At 33.0% G+C, this 19,662-nt stretch overlaps 2 protein-coding genes across 4 annotated transcripts; both read left to right on the forward strand.

Moving 5' to 3' along the window:
- Nucleotides 1-889: 889 nt before the first annotated feature.
- Nucleotides 890-11,951, forward strand: LOC110609332. Of its 2 annotated transcripts, none has more exons than XM_021748839.2 (8): nucleotides 890-1,037; nucleotides 1,114-1,183; nucleotides 1,282-1,512; nucleotides 7,801-8,021; nucleotides 8,132-8,378; nucleotides 8,902-8,987; nucleotides 9,860-9,951; nucleotides 11,418-11,951. In XM_021748839.2, the coding sequence occupies exons 3-8, from the start codon at nucleotides 1,363-1,365 to the stop codon at nucleotides 11,675-11,677; spliced, it is 1,056 nt and encodes a 351-aa protein (XP_021604531.1). In that variant the 5' UTR covers nucleotides 890-1,037; nucleotides 1,114-1,183; nucleotides 1,282-1,362; the 3' UTR covers nucleotides 11,678-11,951. The 2 variants fall into 2 exon arrangements, with proteins under 2 accessions (XP_021604531.1, XP_021604532.1); XM_021748840.2 differs by having other exon boundaries at nucleotides 958-976.
- Nucleotides 11,952-12,702: 751 nt separating this feature from the next.
- On the forward strand, nucleotides 12,703-19,434 carry LOC110609330. 2 transcript variants are annotated; one of them, XM_021748838.2, is made up of 8 exons: nucleotides 12,704-13,188; nucleotides 13,306-13,544; nucleotides 13,676-13,911; nucleotides 14,936-15,623; nucleotides 15,799-16,159; nucleotides 16,838-16,932; nucleotides 17,810-18,004; nucleotides 18,577-19,434. In XM_021748838.2, exons 2-8 carry the CDS (start codon nucleotides 13,347-13,349, stop codon nucleotides 19,192-19,194), a joined length of 2,391 nt encoding a protein of 796 aa, XP_021604530.1. In that variant the 5' UTR covers nucleotides 12,704-13,188; nucleotides 13,306-13,346; the 3' UTR covers nucleotides 19,195-19,434. The 2 variants fall into 2 exon arrangements, with proteins under 2 accessions (XP_043810065.1, XP_021604530.1); XM_043954130.1 differs by having other exon boundaries at nucleotides 12,703-13,544.
- Nucleotides 19,435-19,662: the final 228 nt, after the last annotated feature.

Below are 19,662 nucleotides of genomic sequence, written 5' to 3' on the forward strand. Positions count from 1 at the left end.
AAATATATTAATTTTTTTTATTATTATTATATTTGACATCTCTCACTTTTTAATCTATGTTTTTCTTTTTAAGAGAATTTTTAGAAATTTGATTTAGGTCTAAAACATAAAAATGAGTCTCATCATAAACTCAAACTATAACAAAATGAATTTAATATGATTTTCTTATAGACAGAATTTACATAAATTTTTATTAATTAAAAAATATTTAAAAGTAAATTTTATAAGTTTAATTACAAGCATTAAAAAATAAAATTATTTTTATAAACTGTTCCATTTATAATAATAAAAAATATATATATAAAAAAAACTGTTTTAGCCTTCAAATAGTTTAAGCTATAATTTGACCTACACTAAGTTTTTTAATTAATTTTTCATCTTTTAGTTATATCAAAATTAAACGCTTTATTTGAAAATTCAGTAATTCATTATCTATATTTTATTTTTATCAAATTAAACAACGTTTGATTAATTATCTTTAAAATAATAAAAATATTTTAAAATATAAAGTAATATTTATTTATTTATTTTTTGAAATGGAAAGTAATATTTAATTATTGGTTATATTAAGATTACCGTATATATTATAATTTTTTTAAAAATAATTTAATACTTATATTTCAATTTTATTTAAAAAATTATTTTAATGAAGAATTTTTTTAATTTAGTAGAGTTAAAATATAAAATTAAACTATTTAATTTTAATATTAGAGGAATATATATTATTTTGTATACATATAAAAATAATTTTAATTTTAATTTATGTTTTTAGACAGACCAAAACTGACTAGTTTATTTTAAAAGAAACAATAAATAGAAAGGAATGGATGACGATGAAGAAGAAAACGACAAGAAAATGATGTGAAAGGAACGACAAGCCAAGCCACCTGACATTTTTGCCCCACACGCGGCGAAGTGAACGCCCGAGGCTCCGACACCACTCTTCATTTCGTGGACTCTCTCAATCTCTCCGCCTGTATGGCTCTATATGAATTTTATTTCGTTTTCCCTGAAAGAAATAGACACGAAAACAGAAAGTAAATTGCTTTTGTCCTCTCTTGCGTTTCTGTACCCATTTGCTTATAATGATCCCACCTCTAATTCAACATATAGGAGCTTATAGCGCGAGAAGATCAAGTGTTTGATTGTTTAACAAGCGCAGAAAGGAAAGGAGGCCGTCAAGGTGAGTCGTTGAACTGCTACTATTAGTGTCTCTTATACTCTTCCTTTTGAGGCTGCTTTATTTATTCGTATAATGGAAGCAAAATTTGGGGTTTTTAGGCATGTATGCAACTACACCGTTCAAGAATAACATATTTTGAGAGGAAATAGTGATTGTTTTGCGACTTGCGAGTGAAGTGAATGAATCTGCGATTGAAGAAGAAGAAGGAAAAATTGAAAAAAGAAAAGCAGAGAATAGCGATGTCGTCCCCTTCAACAAGGCTGCAGTCAAATCTGGAACGCTTTCTTCAATGTGTGACTCCAGTTGTTCCTTCCAGGTTCCTTCCTCAGGTACTCTCACTCTCTTTCCATTGTGTTCTCTTAATTTTCATCTTCTCTTTGTTACCAATCTGATCTGATATTACCTTTCTTTTTAGCTTAATTCCTCTTATTTACTGCAAATTTCGCCTTTCTTTAAGAAAGAGAAAAGAAATTTACAGATTTCTTTCCATTATTATTCTGTGGCATTATTGCTTAATTCACTTCTGAGATAGATGTTGTTTGTCTTCAGTTCCGTGGCCATGTGTCACACGTTCTATTTTTTTATTTTTTATTTTTAACTTTAGTTATTAACTTTACTTCAAAAAAAAATAGTTTAGTTATTTAACTAGTCGTTTTGCTGTGAGCGGATTAATTATTATTTCACTTTAATTATATAATTAATATATTCTTTGTAGTTTATTTTTTAAAAAACATGGCTATGGACAAATATGGCTACCGTTATTTGCCCGTCCTCGATGTAGAAAGGAAGAATAAAATAAGTGAAACTAATTAAGTAATTAATGGTGCGCTTGTTTTTTTTTCTTGAAAATTGAAATTGGGTAACAGAACCGAGGCTTATCATATTTATTTTTAAATGCATTTACGAATTGGCTTAGTACAAGGAGCTCTTGTTAATCCCTTACTATATCTATTTTTTGTTTTTTTAAAATTAAAACAGTTATTTAGTTCTTGAAAATTATTTTCTAAAAATTATTCGCATAAAAATAAATTTATATTTTATTGCATAAAAGTAAGTAATAAATTATATTTTTTTTAAATATGATATAAATAATTTTATAAATGATTCCATATAAAAATAAATATTAAATTATTTTTACAAAGTATAGGATATTATAGTACAAAATTACTATTTGGTCCAAAAGCTCATTAGTTAGTCTATCGCCTTTAAAAATATATTAAAATATTCTTAGATTTTAAAAAATAAACTAATTAGTCTTCATTAATTTTAGTTGTTAAGTATTGAAAAAAAAAATTATTTAGTCCATGTGTATATAAAACTTACTAATTAGTCATTTGATTTAGAAAAATACAATAAAATATCATTGAGATTTTAAAAAAATTATTAATTAATTTTTTTATTAATTTTAGCTATTAAGTGTTGTAAAAAAGTTAAAAATACTTTTAAAAAGACTAATTAGGAAATATTTATACAAAACTGAGGGACTAATTAATGAATATTCTCTTACCATAAAGCCAAATTAATAGAATGACTAATTAGTATATTTTTTAATACCTTAGTGATATTTTAATGTATTTTTAAAAATCGAGAGATTAACTAATGATTTTTATCATATTAAATGGACTAAATGGTAAATTTTCTTGCAAAAAGTTTAAAATGCTTTTAATACAAAGAAAATAATTAATAGATATTTTTACAAAACCGAAGGATCAACTACTATATTTTTTCATATTATATAGACCAAATAGTAAAATAAGACCAAATAGTAAAATATTTAAAAATTAAAACTAATAGAAGGATTAATTAATAGATTTGTTAAAACTTCAAGCATGTATTTTTTAAAATCAAGGAGCTAATTAATGAGTTTTCTCATAATATAAGAATTAAATAATAAATTTTTTATAATAATAAAATAAAAATATATTTTATAAATTAATTGAATGAATATAATTTGATTAATGAAGATAAGATTTTGAAATTGTTAATAATAATAATAATCTGATAATAGTTGGAAAGAAATATAATGGTTTGATAGAATATGTAATAATAAAACTAATATATGTGGTTTTCGGTTTTTATTTTTTATTTTTAATTTTAAAAACACTTTCTAACAATTAATAAAAATAAAAACAAAAGTATAACAACCAAACAATTTTTATGTTTATTAAATAAAAAACGAAAAATAAAAAACCACAGCGAAATGAAAATGAATGCACCCTAAGTTTTATGATTTTGAGGGGAAAGGTGGGCTACTTGAGACAGTTGTGTGCTTAGTGCTAAAGTATAAGAAAAACAATCTTTCTCTCTATGCTCAATGCAAAAACAATCTCTCTCTATGCTCAATGCAGAAGTCTAAGGACCATATCTTTGTACTTCATTTTTGGTATAAAGTACATGGTATATATAATCATTAAGAGATAGAGAGATGAAATCTTGTAAATTTAAATGCAAATCAATCTTCAATCTCGTCTCATAATTGTCAACTGCCACCTGATCTAAACCGTTACCTGTGTACATTAGAAAATAGTATGCATACCAGATTACTTCCTTTGCAAATTTTATTAGTTTTTGCCTTTTAAAGTGCTCATTGGATCTAAGACTTAATGGTTTTTTATGTAAATTAATTAGGCTTTAATACGGCTTCCAATACTTCAATCAACATGATTTGTTGTCTCCATTGTTATATATTCACTTCTGCTGAGCATTGTGGTATATATATATATATTTTGAAGAATTTTTTGGAGGAATTTTTTATTCTATTTCAATTGAATTGATCTTTAAAAAATTTTGAGTATTTATACACAAAGAATCAATCTAAAATAGGAATATTTACAATAAAAATAAGATCTTTATAATCAAACCTAATTAGGATTCCAAAGATTTGAATTCTCTTAATTAGAAATCTTTTATGTTGGTCAACACTCTCCCTCGAGTTGGTGCATAGATATCACACATACCCTCGAGTTGGTGCATAGATATTACACATGCTCAACTTGGAAATCAAGGTGTGATAGGTCTTGTTGTTGAGTCATTTGGTAAATATATCAGCTAGTTGTTCATCGGAAGTCACATGATCTAATATCAAGACACTATTATTTAACTTCTATTTAATGAAATGTCGATCAATCTCTATGTAGTATTCGGATTGTGAGCTATATGGCAGCTTTTTTGTCACAGTACAAGAGAAGTTTATCCCTTTCCAATAGTTTCAATTCTTCCAATAATCTCTACACCCACAAGAGTTCAGAAACACCTTGTGCCATTGCTCTATATTCCGCCTGAGTACTTGATTGAGTAATAACACTTTGCTTTTTGCTTCTCCAAGTGTCAAGGTTTCCTCACAAGTGTGCAGTAACCACTAGTCGACCTCTTATCATTAAGGGATCCAGCCCAATATATATCTGCGAATACGTATCTGTGGATACGTGTACCCAGAGATTACCGTGTTTAGAGAATAGGAGACCTTTTCTAGAAGCAGACTTTAAGTATTGTAAAATGCGAAAAACAACTAACATGTGAGACTCATGATAGTCATGCATAAATTGACTAAGTTAACTGCGTATGCTATATCTAGTCGAGTATGCGAAAGATAAATCAGTCTGTCTACCAACCTCTGCCTACCAACCTCTGATATCTGCCAATGTCTACTGATTAACCAATCTCTGCTTATAGCTTGTGATTGCTCTCAATAGGAGTTTTTACTGATTTGCAACCTAACATATCAGTTTCTTCCAAAAGATCCAGAATGTATTCTGTCTGAGAGATAAATAATTCCTTCTTTGACCTGACAACTTCGATTCCTAAAAAATATTGTAGTTTTTCTAGATCTTTAATTTTGAACTCTTGAGCTAAAAACTTTTTCAGCCGAGTCATCTTTTTAGTGTCATAATGTAGATTATGAGAAGAGTAATTTTACCCTTGTGATGTCTGATAAATAAGGTATGATTAACATTGCTTTGTTGATAGGCAAAGGAAATCATAGCTCTGCTGAATCGATCAAACCAAGCTCGGGTGACTACTTCAACCCATACAAAGTCTTCTTTAGCCTGCACACCTTTTCTTGTGTTTTTTCATTAGTAAATCCAGGAGGAATTTCCATATACACTTCCTCCTCTAAGTCTCCGTGGAGGAATGCATTTTTTATATCAAATTGTTATAACTTTCAGTCAAGGTTGGCAGCATAAGATAACAATACTATGATCGAGTTTATTTTGATAACAGGGGCAAATGTCTCCTGGTAATCCACTCCATAGATTTGAGTATATCCCTTGGCAACTAGTCTGGTCTTGAATCTTTCAATTGATTCATCTGTTTTGTGTTTCACAATGAACACTCATTGGCAACCAACTGGTTTTTTTCCAAATGGAAGAGACATCAACTCCCAGATTTCATTTTTAGCCAAGACTTTCATTTCTTCAATCATTGCTCCCTTCCGGTTAGAATCTTTGAGAGTTTTCCTTCCTATTCTGTGGGATAGACACAGAAGAAATAGACAAGGCAAAAACTCTATAAAATGGAGATGAAGAATCATAAGAGATAAAGTTAGAAATAGAGTGTTTTGTGCAAGATCTAACTCCTTTTATTCGAGCAATTAGTTTATTTAGATCATCAATGCACTCCAGATTTAGGGATGACTCACTAGATGGAGAAGAGAAAGATTCATGATATTGAGTAGGCTGTATAATGACTTGTTTTGCTTCTGTTTTGTCTCTTTTTGAGTATCTCCTTAAATTTGGTTTATCCAAACACCCAATTTGGTCACCAATAGTCTTCCCTGTATAGTATTCTCATCTAGAGTAAAACGTTCTAGAGATATAAGATTAGGAATCATCTCTTCTATCTCATTGTCCTCCCCCGAAGAGGTGATGGGGTAGTAATGTTTAGTCTCTCTAAACGTAACATCTATATTAATAAAGTATTTTCTAGATTGAGGGTGATAATATTTGTAACTTTTCTGTGTGGGAGAATACTGAACAAATACACATTTAAGAGCTCTCGGATCAAGTTTTCTGCCTGTCCTAATATGAACAAACACGTGCGTCCAAACACTTTTGGTGGAATAGTATAAGCTTTTTTCTCTTGCAGGAATAGTATAAGCTTTTAAAGGTAAGAATTCTGAAAGACATTCTATTAATGAGATAACCTGTGGCTAAAACTGCATTTCCTCAATAGATTTTTGAAAGATTCATGGTGAAAATGAAAGATCTAGCTACTTTCAACAGGTGCCTATTTTTCCTTATGATAATGTAAGAACTTCTGATAATAGCTACCTTCAACAGTGTCTTGTGAGGGCGCATGAGCCTCACGCGCGTGGCTTTCCAGCGTCGGAGCTGGCCGACGACGGTCCGGCAATCCTGTTGGTGGCGGTAGTGAGATGCAAAAGAAAAAAAGCTCCTAGATAGAGTATTACCAAAAAGGTAGATCTAGGATTTTGGAAACCCTAAAAAGCAAAAATTGAATTTAAACTCTAAAATCAGGAGAAATCTATGATATCATAAAGAATTTTTGGGAGAAATTTTTTATTTTATTCCAATTAAATTGATTTTTACAAGATTTGAGTATTTATACACAAAAAGTCAACTTAAAGTAAAAATATTTACAATAAGAATAAAATCACTGTGTAATCAAATCTAATTAGAATCCAAAAATTTGTATTTTTCTAATTAGGAACTTTTTATATTGGTCAAGTATATATATATATATATTTGTTGAACTTGGGGCTAATTTCTCAATTAGTATTGTAAAGAATCAAAGAATCATTCAATTTAAAGCCTCCATCTACATTTGGGTTTGTGGTTGGAGACCAATTGCTTTTTGGAAATGCTGGTTTCAAATTGCTTTTGGAAAAATCACCTCACCATTTTAGATACTGTTAGAAAAACATTTTGAAAATGTATTTTGCTGTTTTAAAGTTCTTATGTTTAAAATATGCCAAATTTAAACGAAAATGAAAATTTAAAGGTCTTTGATAGAAATAGTTTTTTTTCTCAACAGCATCTCAAACAATAATGGCAAACATACTCTAAGTGATGGTATAGGATTAGGAATTGATGTGATACCCTAAGTGATGGTAAAGGATTAGGAATTGATATGTTGTTTTCATGCCTATGGCTGCTTTTTTAGACTTCTAATTGTCAATTTTATGTAGGAACCTCTCCCAACTGTTCTACAATATTTTAGTGGTTAGAAGGGCTATGTATGTGCAACCCTTCTCCTCCAGACCTTCTTTGAAATGAACAAGACAACAACCTATAGCTCATAATGAACAATACCTTGAAGAAGTTGATTGAATCCGATATGGCATAGAAATCACTGGCAGCTGTTCATGTGTGGAAAATCATCCCTTAAGTCCCTCTTTTCCATCGAGTTGCATATAGACTATTTGTTCTTGTTTTTATTAGAGTATATCACGTCAAGGGACACAACATTCTGTTTAATAACATTACAAGTTGCTAGAGCTGGGAATAATTATTTCAGATGTTCGGTGACAAGTTTCATCTATTAGTTAATGATCCTTGTAAATGTTCTCCTCCCTTGCTGAAATTTTATGGTTTATTGGCAGCACCCTTGACCCTTCTCCTTGACAAAATTTCACTCTTATGTTAAATATTTCGCAGAGCTGTATCCATGATCTAACCAGCTCATGGCAGCCACCTGGTAGTAAAGACATGGTTGAATATTTCACTTTGGGAGATCTGTGGGATTGCTATGATGAATGGAGTGCGTATGGCTCTGGCACCCAAGTACTGTTGAATAAAGGCGAGAGTGTTATGCAATATTATGTCCCTTATCTGTCTGCCATTCAGATCTACAGTAATAAGGCAGCTTTAGCTTTCAGGTCTTTATGTTTCTTAATGTTTTATTTACCAAAAATAGACTCATTTGTTGCTTCTCTTCTGGACCGTTTCTTGGAAGTGATATTCAACTGATCTGCTTTTCATCTTGCAGGAATTTGAATCCAGGAGAACACATTGATGCAGTAGAATTTGAAAGTGATTCTTGGAGTGATGACAGCACAAATGATAAACTGTCAAGATCTCTAAGCAATAACTCCAGCCAGACTTGGGAAACCAGTTCTGAGGATTTAAGCGTTGACCATGAGGGTTCTTTGCTAACAATGGAAAGGTTTGGTTATCTTTACCTACAATACTTTGAAACGTCTTCTCCCTGCTGGAGGATTCCACTCATAGAAAAGGTGAATTTTTTTTTCTCCTATTGATATGTTCGCATCTATTTACAGTGTGTGAGCTAAATTCTAATAAAATCTAGGACTCAAGAAAGCTTCACAGTTGCTAGTTTGTAGGTTAGAATTGCATCAATCAACTAAAGAAGTGCTCCTGAAATGCATCAATCAACTTACTAAGTATAGTTGTGGAAATTTTGTTCGCATTCAATAATAAGGAATATAAACTCAAATAGCAACTGTAATTAAGTGCATGTACTCGTTTATATATGTGTGTATGCATGTGTGTGCATGTATACATACATACATATATACATAAATACATACATGTATATGTGTGTGTATATATATATGGAGTTATGTATATACTTTCCAGCATAACTGTGAAATTACTAAAACAGTCACTTACCTGGATTTTCTTAAGTGTATGTTATCTGCATCATTCCCTGCTCCACTCACCCCATCCTATCTGGAGGCATGCCATTGTAAAAAATGAATATCAAATTTATTTATCTGTGTTGTTCTTCATTCTCAGATAACTGAATTAGCTAGAAATCACCCGGGACTGATGACACTAAAAAATGTGGATCTTTCTCCAGCAAGTTGGATGGCTGTTGCTTGGTAATGCGGATTGTTTACATATTCACACGTGTTTGTCGTGTTTATTTAACTTCTTCCTACTGCTAGTGACTTGTTCTATAACTAGAAATTTTAGGAATATTAGGCATATTATACAACCATTGTTGGGTTTCTTTAACCAACCTCGCAACCCCATCTATTCATTTGCTCCTGCCAGTGTCACATAATAGTTAATAAACTCAGTAAAGTTATCCAAGTCCTGTCATTGTAACATATGACTAAAAGTAAGCATCTCATATACACTGCTAGAAAGTTTCACAAACACTATTCATGTTGACGTATGTGTGAGGTATGATATCTCAATAAAACAGGATTTAGGGAGGTGGAATTACATTTATATTGTGGAAGAGATGAAAATTTTAAGATAGTGCAGAAGACTGGAATTCTGTTTGATGGTCATCTTTGTGCATCTTTTTGGAATTAAGACTAAAAATTGAAGGATAATATGAATGAGCACTTAAAAGTAACATCGAACAAGAACTTCCTATTTATGCCTGAGCACCTACAAATAAAATTACTTCATATGTGCTGTCCTTGATGTCTCCATGATATTACCTAGTAACAAGAAGATTCACTGTCTATTTTTTTTTTTTATATAAATTTTATGAGTATATGATAACCGACATCAATCTTTCTTGGGACTCTGATCACATTAGTAAAAATCCCTTTCCTAGGAGGACATGTGAAATAGGAGACATGGGTCAGTTCAAAGCAGATTAATTCTCTTGGTCAATAATTGGTTTATTTTCCTGCTTTGTTACACTGTTTTTTTTTCCCATTATTTTTATTTATGCTATATTGGAATCTTGAGTTCGACATATTTCAATAATTGCATGTGTTTCATTTTTTATCAGGTACCCTATTTATCATATTCCCACTAAAAGAAATGAGAAGGATTTATCAACAAGTTTCCTCACATACCATACATTGTCATCATCTTTCCAAGGTATCTCTTGTTGCTTTTCATTGTTTTGAGAGTTTTTTTGGCTGATTGTTTATGAATTAAAAAACGTGGAATATTAATAATATTTCTTTCTGAGTATCATTGCTTTAAGTTAATTACTGTGAGGAGTTGAATGATGTTTGATTACAGGCTTCTTGCACTCTATCTTAGGCTCCGTTTAGCAGGGCTTTTAGAAAGTTAAAAGTGGCTTTTCAAATTAATAAACCACTTTTTGAGTGTTTGGATAAAATTTCAAAAGCTCTTTTGGAAGAAGCCACCTCATATTGGCTTCCAATAAAAGCTATTCTAAAAAAAATAAAAAAATGTCATTTATATTCTAAATAAGATATAGTCACTTTTCATATTCTCTTTCATCTATCATTATTTTTCTTATCTAGATTATAATTTGTCTTATCTAATATATAGATTATAATTTGTAAAAGTTATGCGCAGATAAATTTTATGTAATTTATAATTTATAACTATTTTATTTTTATTTAAAAGGTTTCATTTTATGGTATTAATATCATATTTAAAGACATCATGATCTTATTAAATTAGAATATAGCATAATTTTTAATATTGTTGGATGGTTTATATTTATTTATGATGTTTAATTTACTGTATCATCATTAAAATAACTAAAAAATATTTTATTAAGTGATGAGATATTTTAATTTATTTTGATATCTAATTTAATATAATAATTATTATCCATATTATATGAGTTTTAGGTATATTCAATCCAAAGAGACGTAAAAAGCTCTTTGAAATAAAAAGCTCCTTTATATTATACTTCAACATTGAATGGAAAGCTCTAACTTTTACTTCTCTTCTTCTACTGCATAAAAGCTAAACAAGCTCTTAGTTTTCCATGGCTTCCTTTGGTTTTAGAATCTGGATCAAAGGCTGAACAATGTGCAAAACCATCTTTGGTTGCCATAAGCAAATGTGTTATGATTGAAACTCTCAGGATTTACATTAGAACATAATCACAAGCTTCTTGGAAGATAGTTAATGCTTCTCATTACAAACAAAAGATCAGGAACCACAGAAAGATGAATAGAATTGGCGTTCCTTCTCCTTATTAAAGGAACACCCTTTCCTTATCTAAATTAAGGAGGAAGTGAAACGGTACTACATTACCTGTAAATTACTCTTCTGCTATGGAGTTTCACTCAGGTGATTAATTTTATTTTAGTATGTTTAAAGAGAAGCACAAAGAAAACAGTAGAATTCCCCACGTAGCTCCTTGTTTTTGTCAACAATATAGCTATGGAGTGACAACATTGGCAGCATTGACTCATGCTTGTCTATTTGTCCCTTGACCTTGACTACTAACATGAACTTTTTTTTCAAAATGTATTTGGCTAACTTGTGTATGCATCAATGGTGCATCATCTATTTATTTAAAGAGTTTGTAATTGCTACTGGTTTTAAACTCTGCTGTTCTTGGCTTGATGTTGCAGATTGTGGGAATGAGCATGCTGACATGCTAGATTCTATAGAAGCAACAAGAATTAAACCCAAAGATGACAGCAGTGGTGGAATTTCGCTTCCTCCCTTTGGAATGGCTAATTACAAGTTGCAAGGTGATCTTTGGGTGAAGCCTGAAACATCTGACCTTGAAAGAATAATATATCTTCGTAGCGCTGCAGATTCGTGGTTGAAGCAGCTCGATGTGTACCACCATGACTATAACTTTTTTACCTCCCACTCTACCGTGTAAAATGTTGTGTACTCAAACTTGTTCCTTAGATTTTCTTCCAAATGGTCTGATAACTGCCATTAACCCAGTTCCCTCTTTGTAGCAGTTCTGAGCACATTTAGAATCTGAGCGTGATGTCATGGAGTTGATGTAAATTATGTAGCCATGAAACTGAAGAGTGTGTAACCATGTCAATAGCAATGGCTGGATCCAAAACAGTGTCAGAGGGTTGTTTGTTTTCTTCTTCCCTTTTTTCTTGAGAATAAAAGGATGATAGAGGAGTTGGGTGACGGAATCCAAGAGGAAAACTCTACTATAGCTTTGTGGACTCCCAACTCTTTTTTTTAAACTGCAAATAAACATTACATTACAGGGCTGATTGAATGTCAGCATCTAACTTTAGAAAAGAGACCGGTTGACAGGCCAACCAATTGCATGAAAGAGAGTCGGAAAGACACAGCTTAGCAATATTGTCTGCTGCATGATTTGCTACTCTACTGACAAAATGATAGCAGAGACTGGCCCTGATATTCCATTGGCATTCCTTTTGCTTCTTCTTAAGCAAGTCAATAAGGATAGCCGAATCCGACTCTAATAACAAAAGTGGCTCCCATCTTCTTGGCTTGATTCATTGCCTCCAAAACTTCTAAAGCCTTAGCCCACAGTAGACTCCCAACTCTACCAACAACTTTATCCTCTAATAAACAGTGCCATAAAAATATAGTATTTCCCCATATTTGACATAAAACCCCTCGCTGACATACCATTACAATCTTTCACTACACCCTCTTCATAAGCGAGGCCTGGATCAGCCCTCTAAATTTTTTATAAAAATTTAAAATGTAGTTGTCAAGCATATATTTAACCTCCCCCAAATATTAATGCTGCGACTACAAACGGGCTAGAAGGGACCTTTCCTGTTTAGAAAGGGTCAGAATAGTAAGAAATATATGCAGTAGAAATAGAGACTTGAGCTCCGAGAAATAAACAAACGGGAGATAAGTTTCTCTATCACTCCTCTTTTGGCCAAGAGAGAAAATTGAAAAAATAAATATAAAAAATAAAAAAGATAAGAGAAAAGGATAAAAATATAAAATATAGAAGAAAATAATTGAATTGCAGCATTCCGTAAATTTTGGGGCCAAATTGTCAAGTATCAGGATTTATATTTTCGGTTAACATTCTATCTAGCCTTTCAATTTAAGCATGGAGTGGACAGCGCAACAGAAGATTACATCAAATTATCTTAATTTGCCAATTTCAAAACCTTTCAACGAACCTTCAGTTTCGCAATTCATCCTGGCAGCCAATTTAGGCGATCAAAATTAGATAAGGGACAATGGTCGATTGAAGAATTGAGCGACAAAGACGGGCGTTAAGTGCGGCACGGCGGCGGCTCTCTCTCTTCGGTTCATCTTCTCTCCAGTCCATTGGAGCGCCAAAGGTTCAAGTATCACCCGATCAGCAGAATGAAGTCTTGGTTCTTCACATCAATGGAAGAAGCTGGACTACATTCTTGTCCACCGAGATAGGTTATTATGCTTGTAGCGTTGTAATTAATTTCATCTTCTTAGTTCTTCCCTCTTCGTCCAGCTGTGCCGAGCTCGGGCTATTATTAGCTTAACTTAATTTGATCTCGTCTGGGACAGGGTTGAGCTATAATATATTCTAATCCACTGAAAAGAAAGTAATGCATTGGTTACTAGTATTTCTTGCCGGGTTTTCTGTTGGGGCATTCGCCGTTGTTGCCTTGGAAGTTCTGGGCGTCTATGTCTTCTTTAAACGACTGAATCGCAAGATTCCACAAGAGCAGCTTAAATCATCACCTCATTCTTCTCATAAAGATCTCGATCCCCAACAGTCCCTCGATCACTTCTATAACAAGAAGGTGAGTATCTTTCAGTTGCCTTTCTACCCATGTGCTTAAATAGTCGGAAATTTTCCGCTTTTTATCTCAATTCAAGTTAGCTGTATGTGTGCGGCTTTCAGTTGTTGAGCTGATTTGCTTTTTTGACTCAGGGGGTTGTCTGGGTCCTAGAATCAGATAAAGTTCCCAGAAATTGGGTGGTGGAAAATGTGCTAAATGAGCAAAAAAAGAAAAAGGATCTCTTTGAGGTTAATCCTGTTAAGAAATTTGCAAAAATCAAGGATCGAGTTCTAATTTTGACAGATTCAGATGGTTCCCATGCATCTTTTTCGTTAAAGGGTTGCATTGTAGAAGCTGTTTCTGCTTCAGACCTTTCTACAAGAAAATGGTAAATACAGCCTAATAGCCTGTGCCATATTCTTTTTGTTGTGTACTATTGTGTATCCGATTTTTCTGGTTTCTTTGTTTTTGAATTTCATGCTAATCAATCCCTTGCTACCGTAGACGGCTTTTCGTTGTTTACTTAATGTTTGTCATACTACATCTCCCGTTTAAAGCTCCTCTACATCCTCCTCATTTTGTCTCTATTCTTTCCTTATTTCTTTTTAAAAGAAATTGTTGAGGGTGACCATATTCACAGGCCAAGCGAAGCCAAGCCAATCATCGTGCCTTAGAATTCTAACTGGCAAAATTGTTCCTTCGTCTGCATTCCACTTGAAAAATAAAAAAGAAAACTTATTATTTTTTAGGGAATTACTATAAAATACCTGTATCAAAATTACCTATTTAGTATTTTTTTTAAAACTCATTTAAAATGTTCTTATATCTTTTAGGGAAAATCTTAGTCAATTTGTTTTAGTTTTATATATTTATATTGTTTAGTTCCTGTAATTAATTATCCGTTAATGTTCTTATATCTTTTAGGGAAAATCTTAGTCAATTTGTTTTAGTTTTATATATTTATATTGTTTAGTTCCTGTAATTAATTATCCGTTCATGTAATTTTTTAATTATCAATATTGTTTAGTTGCTTTTATAAGCTAAAACAAGTTAACTGATGTTTTCATTGATAAAATTTCTTCAGAATGGCTGAAGAGTTTAATATACAAAATGCATAGGTATTTTAATTAAGTTTGTAAAAATAGTGACCAAGTAGTTAATTTTAATGAACTGAGGACTTGATAGCAATTTACCATTCTTTTAAGACTGAAGCTTCTTCCTAAGCCTTCTCTGTCCACTCATTCTCTTGATTGGCCACAATTAAACGTGCATAGGAAACCTTTTGTTTTCTTATTCTTAGAAAATTTCTTGATTATTTAGTCAAGGGGAATTTAGGTGTTATATAACTTCAAAATTATAAGATATTTGCAGTACTTATCTTTATCAGTGTGCAACTATTTTTGACATTGCAGGGCCAAAAGATTTCCTATAAAAGTGGAAAGCAAAACTTCAATTATATATGATGCAAGTAAAACAGTTTACATTTATCTCGACACGTCTTGGGAGAAGGAGTCATGGTGTAAAGCCCTCCGTCTTGCCTCATGTGATGACAAAGAAAAACTTAACTGGTTCACTAAGTTGAGTAAAGAGTTCCACCGTTATTTGGCATCCTTAAATACAGGATACCCTTCATTTATGAAACCCTCAGCAGGATTCATTGCTGAACCAGTAGATAGGGTGGCTAAGTTTGATGGTTCTGCATCAAAAGTTCGCTCATTTCTGAAAAAGCTTGCTAGAAAAGCTTCAAAGACTAGTATAGAGAATAGGGGATCTTTTTCACTAGGCCATGAACATGAAGAGAAAAAGACTATTGACCAGAGTCATTTATTCCGAGATCCAACCTTAAACAGCAATGTGGTAAAAACTGCTCCAACAACAAAGGCATTGCTGAGTTCTGAGGAAAATATTGGAGTACTTTCATCATCAACTTCTTCTTGCTCCACGAGCCAACACCCTATTTCTGTTGTTTCCGATGTGGATTATGATGACAAGTTAAATGCTGATGAAGGAACACTCTGTTGGAATTTGCTTCTTTCCCGATTTTTTTTTGATGCCAAAAGCAGTCCAAGGATAATCAGTTCATTGCAAGCTCGGATTCAGGTATACTTTATTGTGTTTATTTGCATTTATTTATCATGAAGGACCAAACATTTAGCATCATATGCAGCAGTTGTTCTTTGGTCAAGTATGTCTCTGCATTACTTTTTTATGTTGACTGTCATATTCAGATACGGAGACACTTTTTAATTTCTTTTCCCCCAATTTGGTATAACAGAGAACCTTATCCAATATGAGGACACCCACTTACATAGGTCAAGTTGTATGTACTGACCTAGGCCTCGGAAGTCTACCACCTTATATCCACTGTATAAGAGTACTTCCTACAGACATGAATGAGGTATGGGCATGGGAAGTTGATTTTGAATATCGTGCTGGACTGGTGCTAGATATTGAAACAAGGCTGGAAGTTAAGAATCTGCAAAAGGATATGGTGAATACAAACTCAGAATCAAGTTCAGTTGGGGATGTCTCTACAGACCTTCTTGAAGGTTTTGAATATTTTGGGAAACAGCTGAATCTTTCTGAAGGAACTGCTGATGCACAAGAGTGGGAGAATGAAAGGAATCATAAACTTGGTAAGAATAAAATTATATTGAGTCATAGAATAGAACAGGTTCTTGGAATAATATTTGAATCCATACTTTAACTGTGCTCCCATTTTGGGCTTCCACGCCGATGGAGTGTGTTTGACAACTGCAGTTGTGAAGTAAGACCCAATAAAATGCTATTTAAATTCTGTTTAAAATTGTTTTATTGGGGGCTGCAAAAGTTAGGTAGTACGAGTTAGAAAGACCATGAATGCTCATGTATGGATGTTTTAAGCTTAGAACTATTGTAGAATCTTCTCTTTGCTACTATGTAGAGACTCTAATCGAGACAAAATCTTTTCAGAGTCCATGAGCGTATGAAGCAACAATAATTCTCATGAAGAACATATGAATACCCATTTATCCTAGTAAAGATAGGACATATAACTTGCATGGTTTTGCAATAATCAAAGTCCAGCGTGATTAAATCTTGAATTTGAGATGAAATGGAAATAGATCCTGCAGAAATGCCAGATATGTTCTGAGGTGGATCAACAGAGTAGCAGAGATATATCTAATTTCTCTATCCACTTCTTCCAATAACGCGAAGAAGCAATGCAATTAGTCAGTTACTTTATTGTTGGTTTGGGTTGGAGAAATTGTATTGCATTATCAACTGATGATGGTGGATGATACCAACTTGCTGCTGATCTTTCCTTGTTGCAGATGGGTTAAAGAATTCTACAAGTTATTCATCAACATCAACTAATGTGTCTAGGTGGAAATGCATTCTTAATTCTATTGCAAAACAGGTTTCACAGGTTTGTATAATATATATATGTATAGGGTGCTCTGTTCTATTTATGCACTTCTGTCATGTGTCTTTTTAAATGAAGATTTGTATATTTGATTCAATCTGAGGAAATGTCCTTGCTAGTTAGTTTGACCACATGCATAAATAGGAGCAGGAATCTTTGCCTTTTGAAAAAGTAAACCCTTCTAACAATAAGTTTTAGGAATTCGGTCATGGCTGTTGCTAGTAATTCAATGATCATTTTATCGTTAAGTTTGCTTGGGGGGTATTTAGATATTATGATGTCTAGGGAGTCTTGAGAGGCAACTAGAAAGGACGGTAAGTAATTGGCAATTTTAAGACTGGAGGGAGCATGTTTAATATAGTTGTTGGGTGCTCAATGTACATCTTTCCTAGACCTGTCATTGGGCTTTCCTGTCTGAGCTCTGAGGTGAAAAATGAAATCATATTGCTAAAGTCCTCTTATATTGTACTTGATGTGACACTATTTTCTCACAAGCAACTTGTATTTATTCTTATATTCTTTCTTTTGTGGTTTGTCTTCTGAAAATCTTGTTTGTATGGACATATTTTATTTTGACAGGCAACATATGCCACTGCAATAACTGAAATAGATTTTCATTTAAATTATTTTGAGTTAATATGACAGCACGGAAAGAAATTTTTTTTTTTTTTTTTTTTTTTTGCTTTTTATAAAGGAAAAGAAGAAAAGACAAAATCTGTAATGGTCATTTTAGGTTGACATCTTACCTAAGGTTACAAAAATTGGTATGCTTTACCTCCGTGATATAAAATGGTATTATATTGATGGTCCTTTGGTTGAAAGCAAAAATGAAAGCTGAAGCTTCCTTGGTTTTTCCCCAACTAATGAAGTTTCAATTAAGGTACCTCTCTCTTTGTCGATAAGGGTTGCATCACTCCGTGGAACACTGCGTTTACATATAAAGCCACCTCCTTCTGATCAATTGTGGTATGGATTTACATCTATGCCTGATATAGAGTTTGACTTGGAGTCATCTATTGGGGAACACAAGATTACGAATGGGCATGTTGCTTTGTTCTTGATCAATCGGTTTAAGGTATGGAATTTCTTTTATCACATGCTAGTTTATTCTTCACAAGTTCTTCTTCTGTTCCTCAAGTAACACTATCAGAGAAGAGTTCTTTTTGTACCCATTAGATGAATTACTGTGTTGCATGATTTCTTGCTGAGCATACTGCTCTAACTTGCTTCATATTATCTTTCTCTGCTTGATTTTATTCGCCCAAGGAACTGATGCAGAACATCTCGACTTAACCACCGAACCCTTTCTCTAAGCTATATGTGTGCGCCACCTTATTATTTAAAGCTTTGTTCATCAATAGCCAATTAGATCAGTCTTATTAGAAATGTAATTAATGACAGCATAGCCCAGCCCATCCAGAAATACGGAAAAGTTAGTTGTAACTTGTAAAATTATACACCGTTCTCGTCTAAACAGACATGTAATTGACACTCAAACAACTGCAGTTTAGATACCCTTACTGAGATTGTATACCTGCAGTGTGATTATTTCCATTAGAAGAGTTTATGTTTAGCCATTTTCCTGGAAATAGAATAGGAGAAATTGTTATGCTTATGGTTTCAGCAAATGCTGTCTGACTTGTGCAGGCTTCCATGAGAGAGACTATGGTTCTTCCAAACTGTGAAAGCCTGTACATTCCCTGGATGTTAGCTGAAAAGGATGACTGGATACCTCGGAAAGTTGCTCCTTTTATGTGGCTTAGTCGAGAAGCCACTAGTGATCATGCCACTGCACGCGAAGTTGATGGTTCCCAACCCGACAAAGCAAAATCTGAGGCAGCGCCTCACAGGAGAGCTTCTAAAAATGATCCAGAAAATAAGCATTTAAAAGCTGAATGTTCTCAACAATCATTTTCTGATTATTCTGATGCTGTGGAGAGCTCATTGAGCTCCACCAAGCCATCAACACAAAGCAGCAATTTTTCGCAAGAACTAACAGATCCTTTATTGGCAAGCTATGAACCACAAGCAATTTCACAACAAAGTAAAGGTATGTCAGAGCGTCAATCACCATCTAGGTCTCTTGTAGATGCTGAAAAACAGAATCACAGTGCTGTTGAAGAAGACGATTCAAAACTAAAGAGGATGGGAAGAAGGGCGAGGATGCTTGATCTGGGGAAGAAGATGGGTGACAAACTTGAAGAGAAGAGACGCCACATTGAAGAAAAGGGCAGGAGCATTGTTGAGAAGATGCGAGGACCATGAAACTGCCAAAACAAGGAATGCTTGGACATACATAAATCTGGTAGCCAATGCCATTCATGGATGGAGGAGTGCAGCACCCATTAATTTGGATTTGTGTAATATTTTAGGTGCTATACTTCTTTTTTACATAGACTACTACTGAGACACTATTCAATTAACCCAATTAGGGTTTCCATTATAGGGTTTGGTGAAAACCTGTATAACAAAATAGTTAAAAAAAGCAGATGACAAATTTGTCAACAGCGGCCAAAAAGTCATTAATTATGAGTTGCATTGCTTTTTCATTGTCAAAATCAAGGTTAGGAAACAGGAAAAGGGCCGACCAAGCTTGCGCATCTCTTGCGTTTTTATTCGTTGAGCAGCGGTTTTGTTTTTAAGAAGAAAATTCTTTATATCTTCTACAGTGCCATTAATGATTTTTCCACCCAAAGTTCTTACCAGCTCAATACTGAGAACTTACAGGTTCAA

This window comes from Manihot esculenta, chromosome 2 (genome assembly GCF_001659605.2).
Source record: "Manihot esculenta cultivar AM560-2 chromosome 2, M.esculenta_v8, whole genome shotgun sequence".
Classification (NCBI taxonomy): domain Eukaryota; kingdom Viridiplantae; phylum Streptophyta; class Magnoliopsida; order Malpighiales; family Euphorbiaceae; genus Manihot; species Manihot esculenta.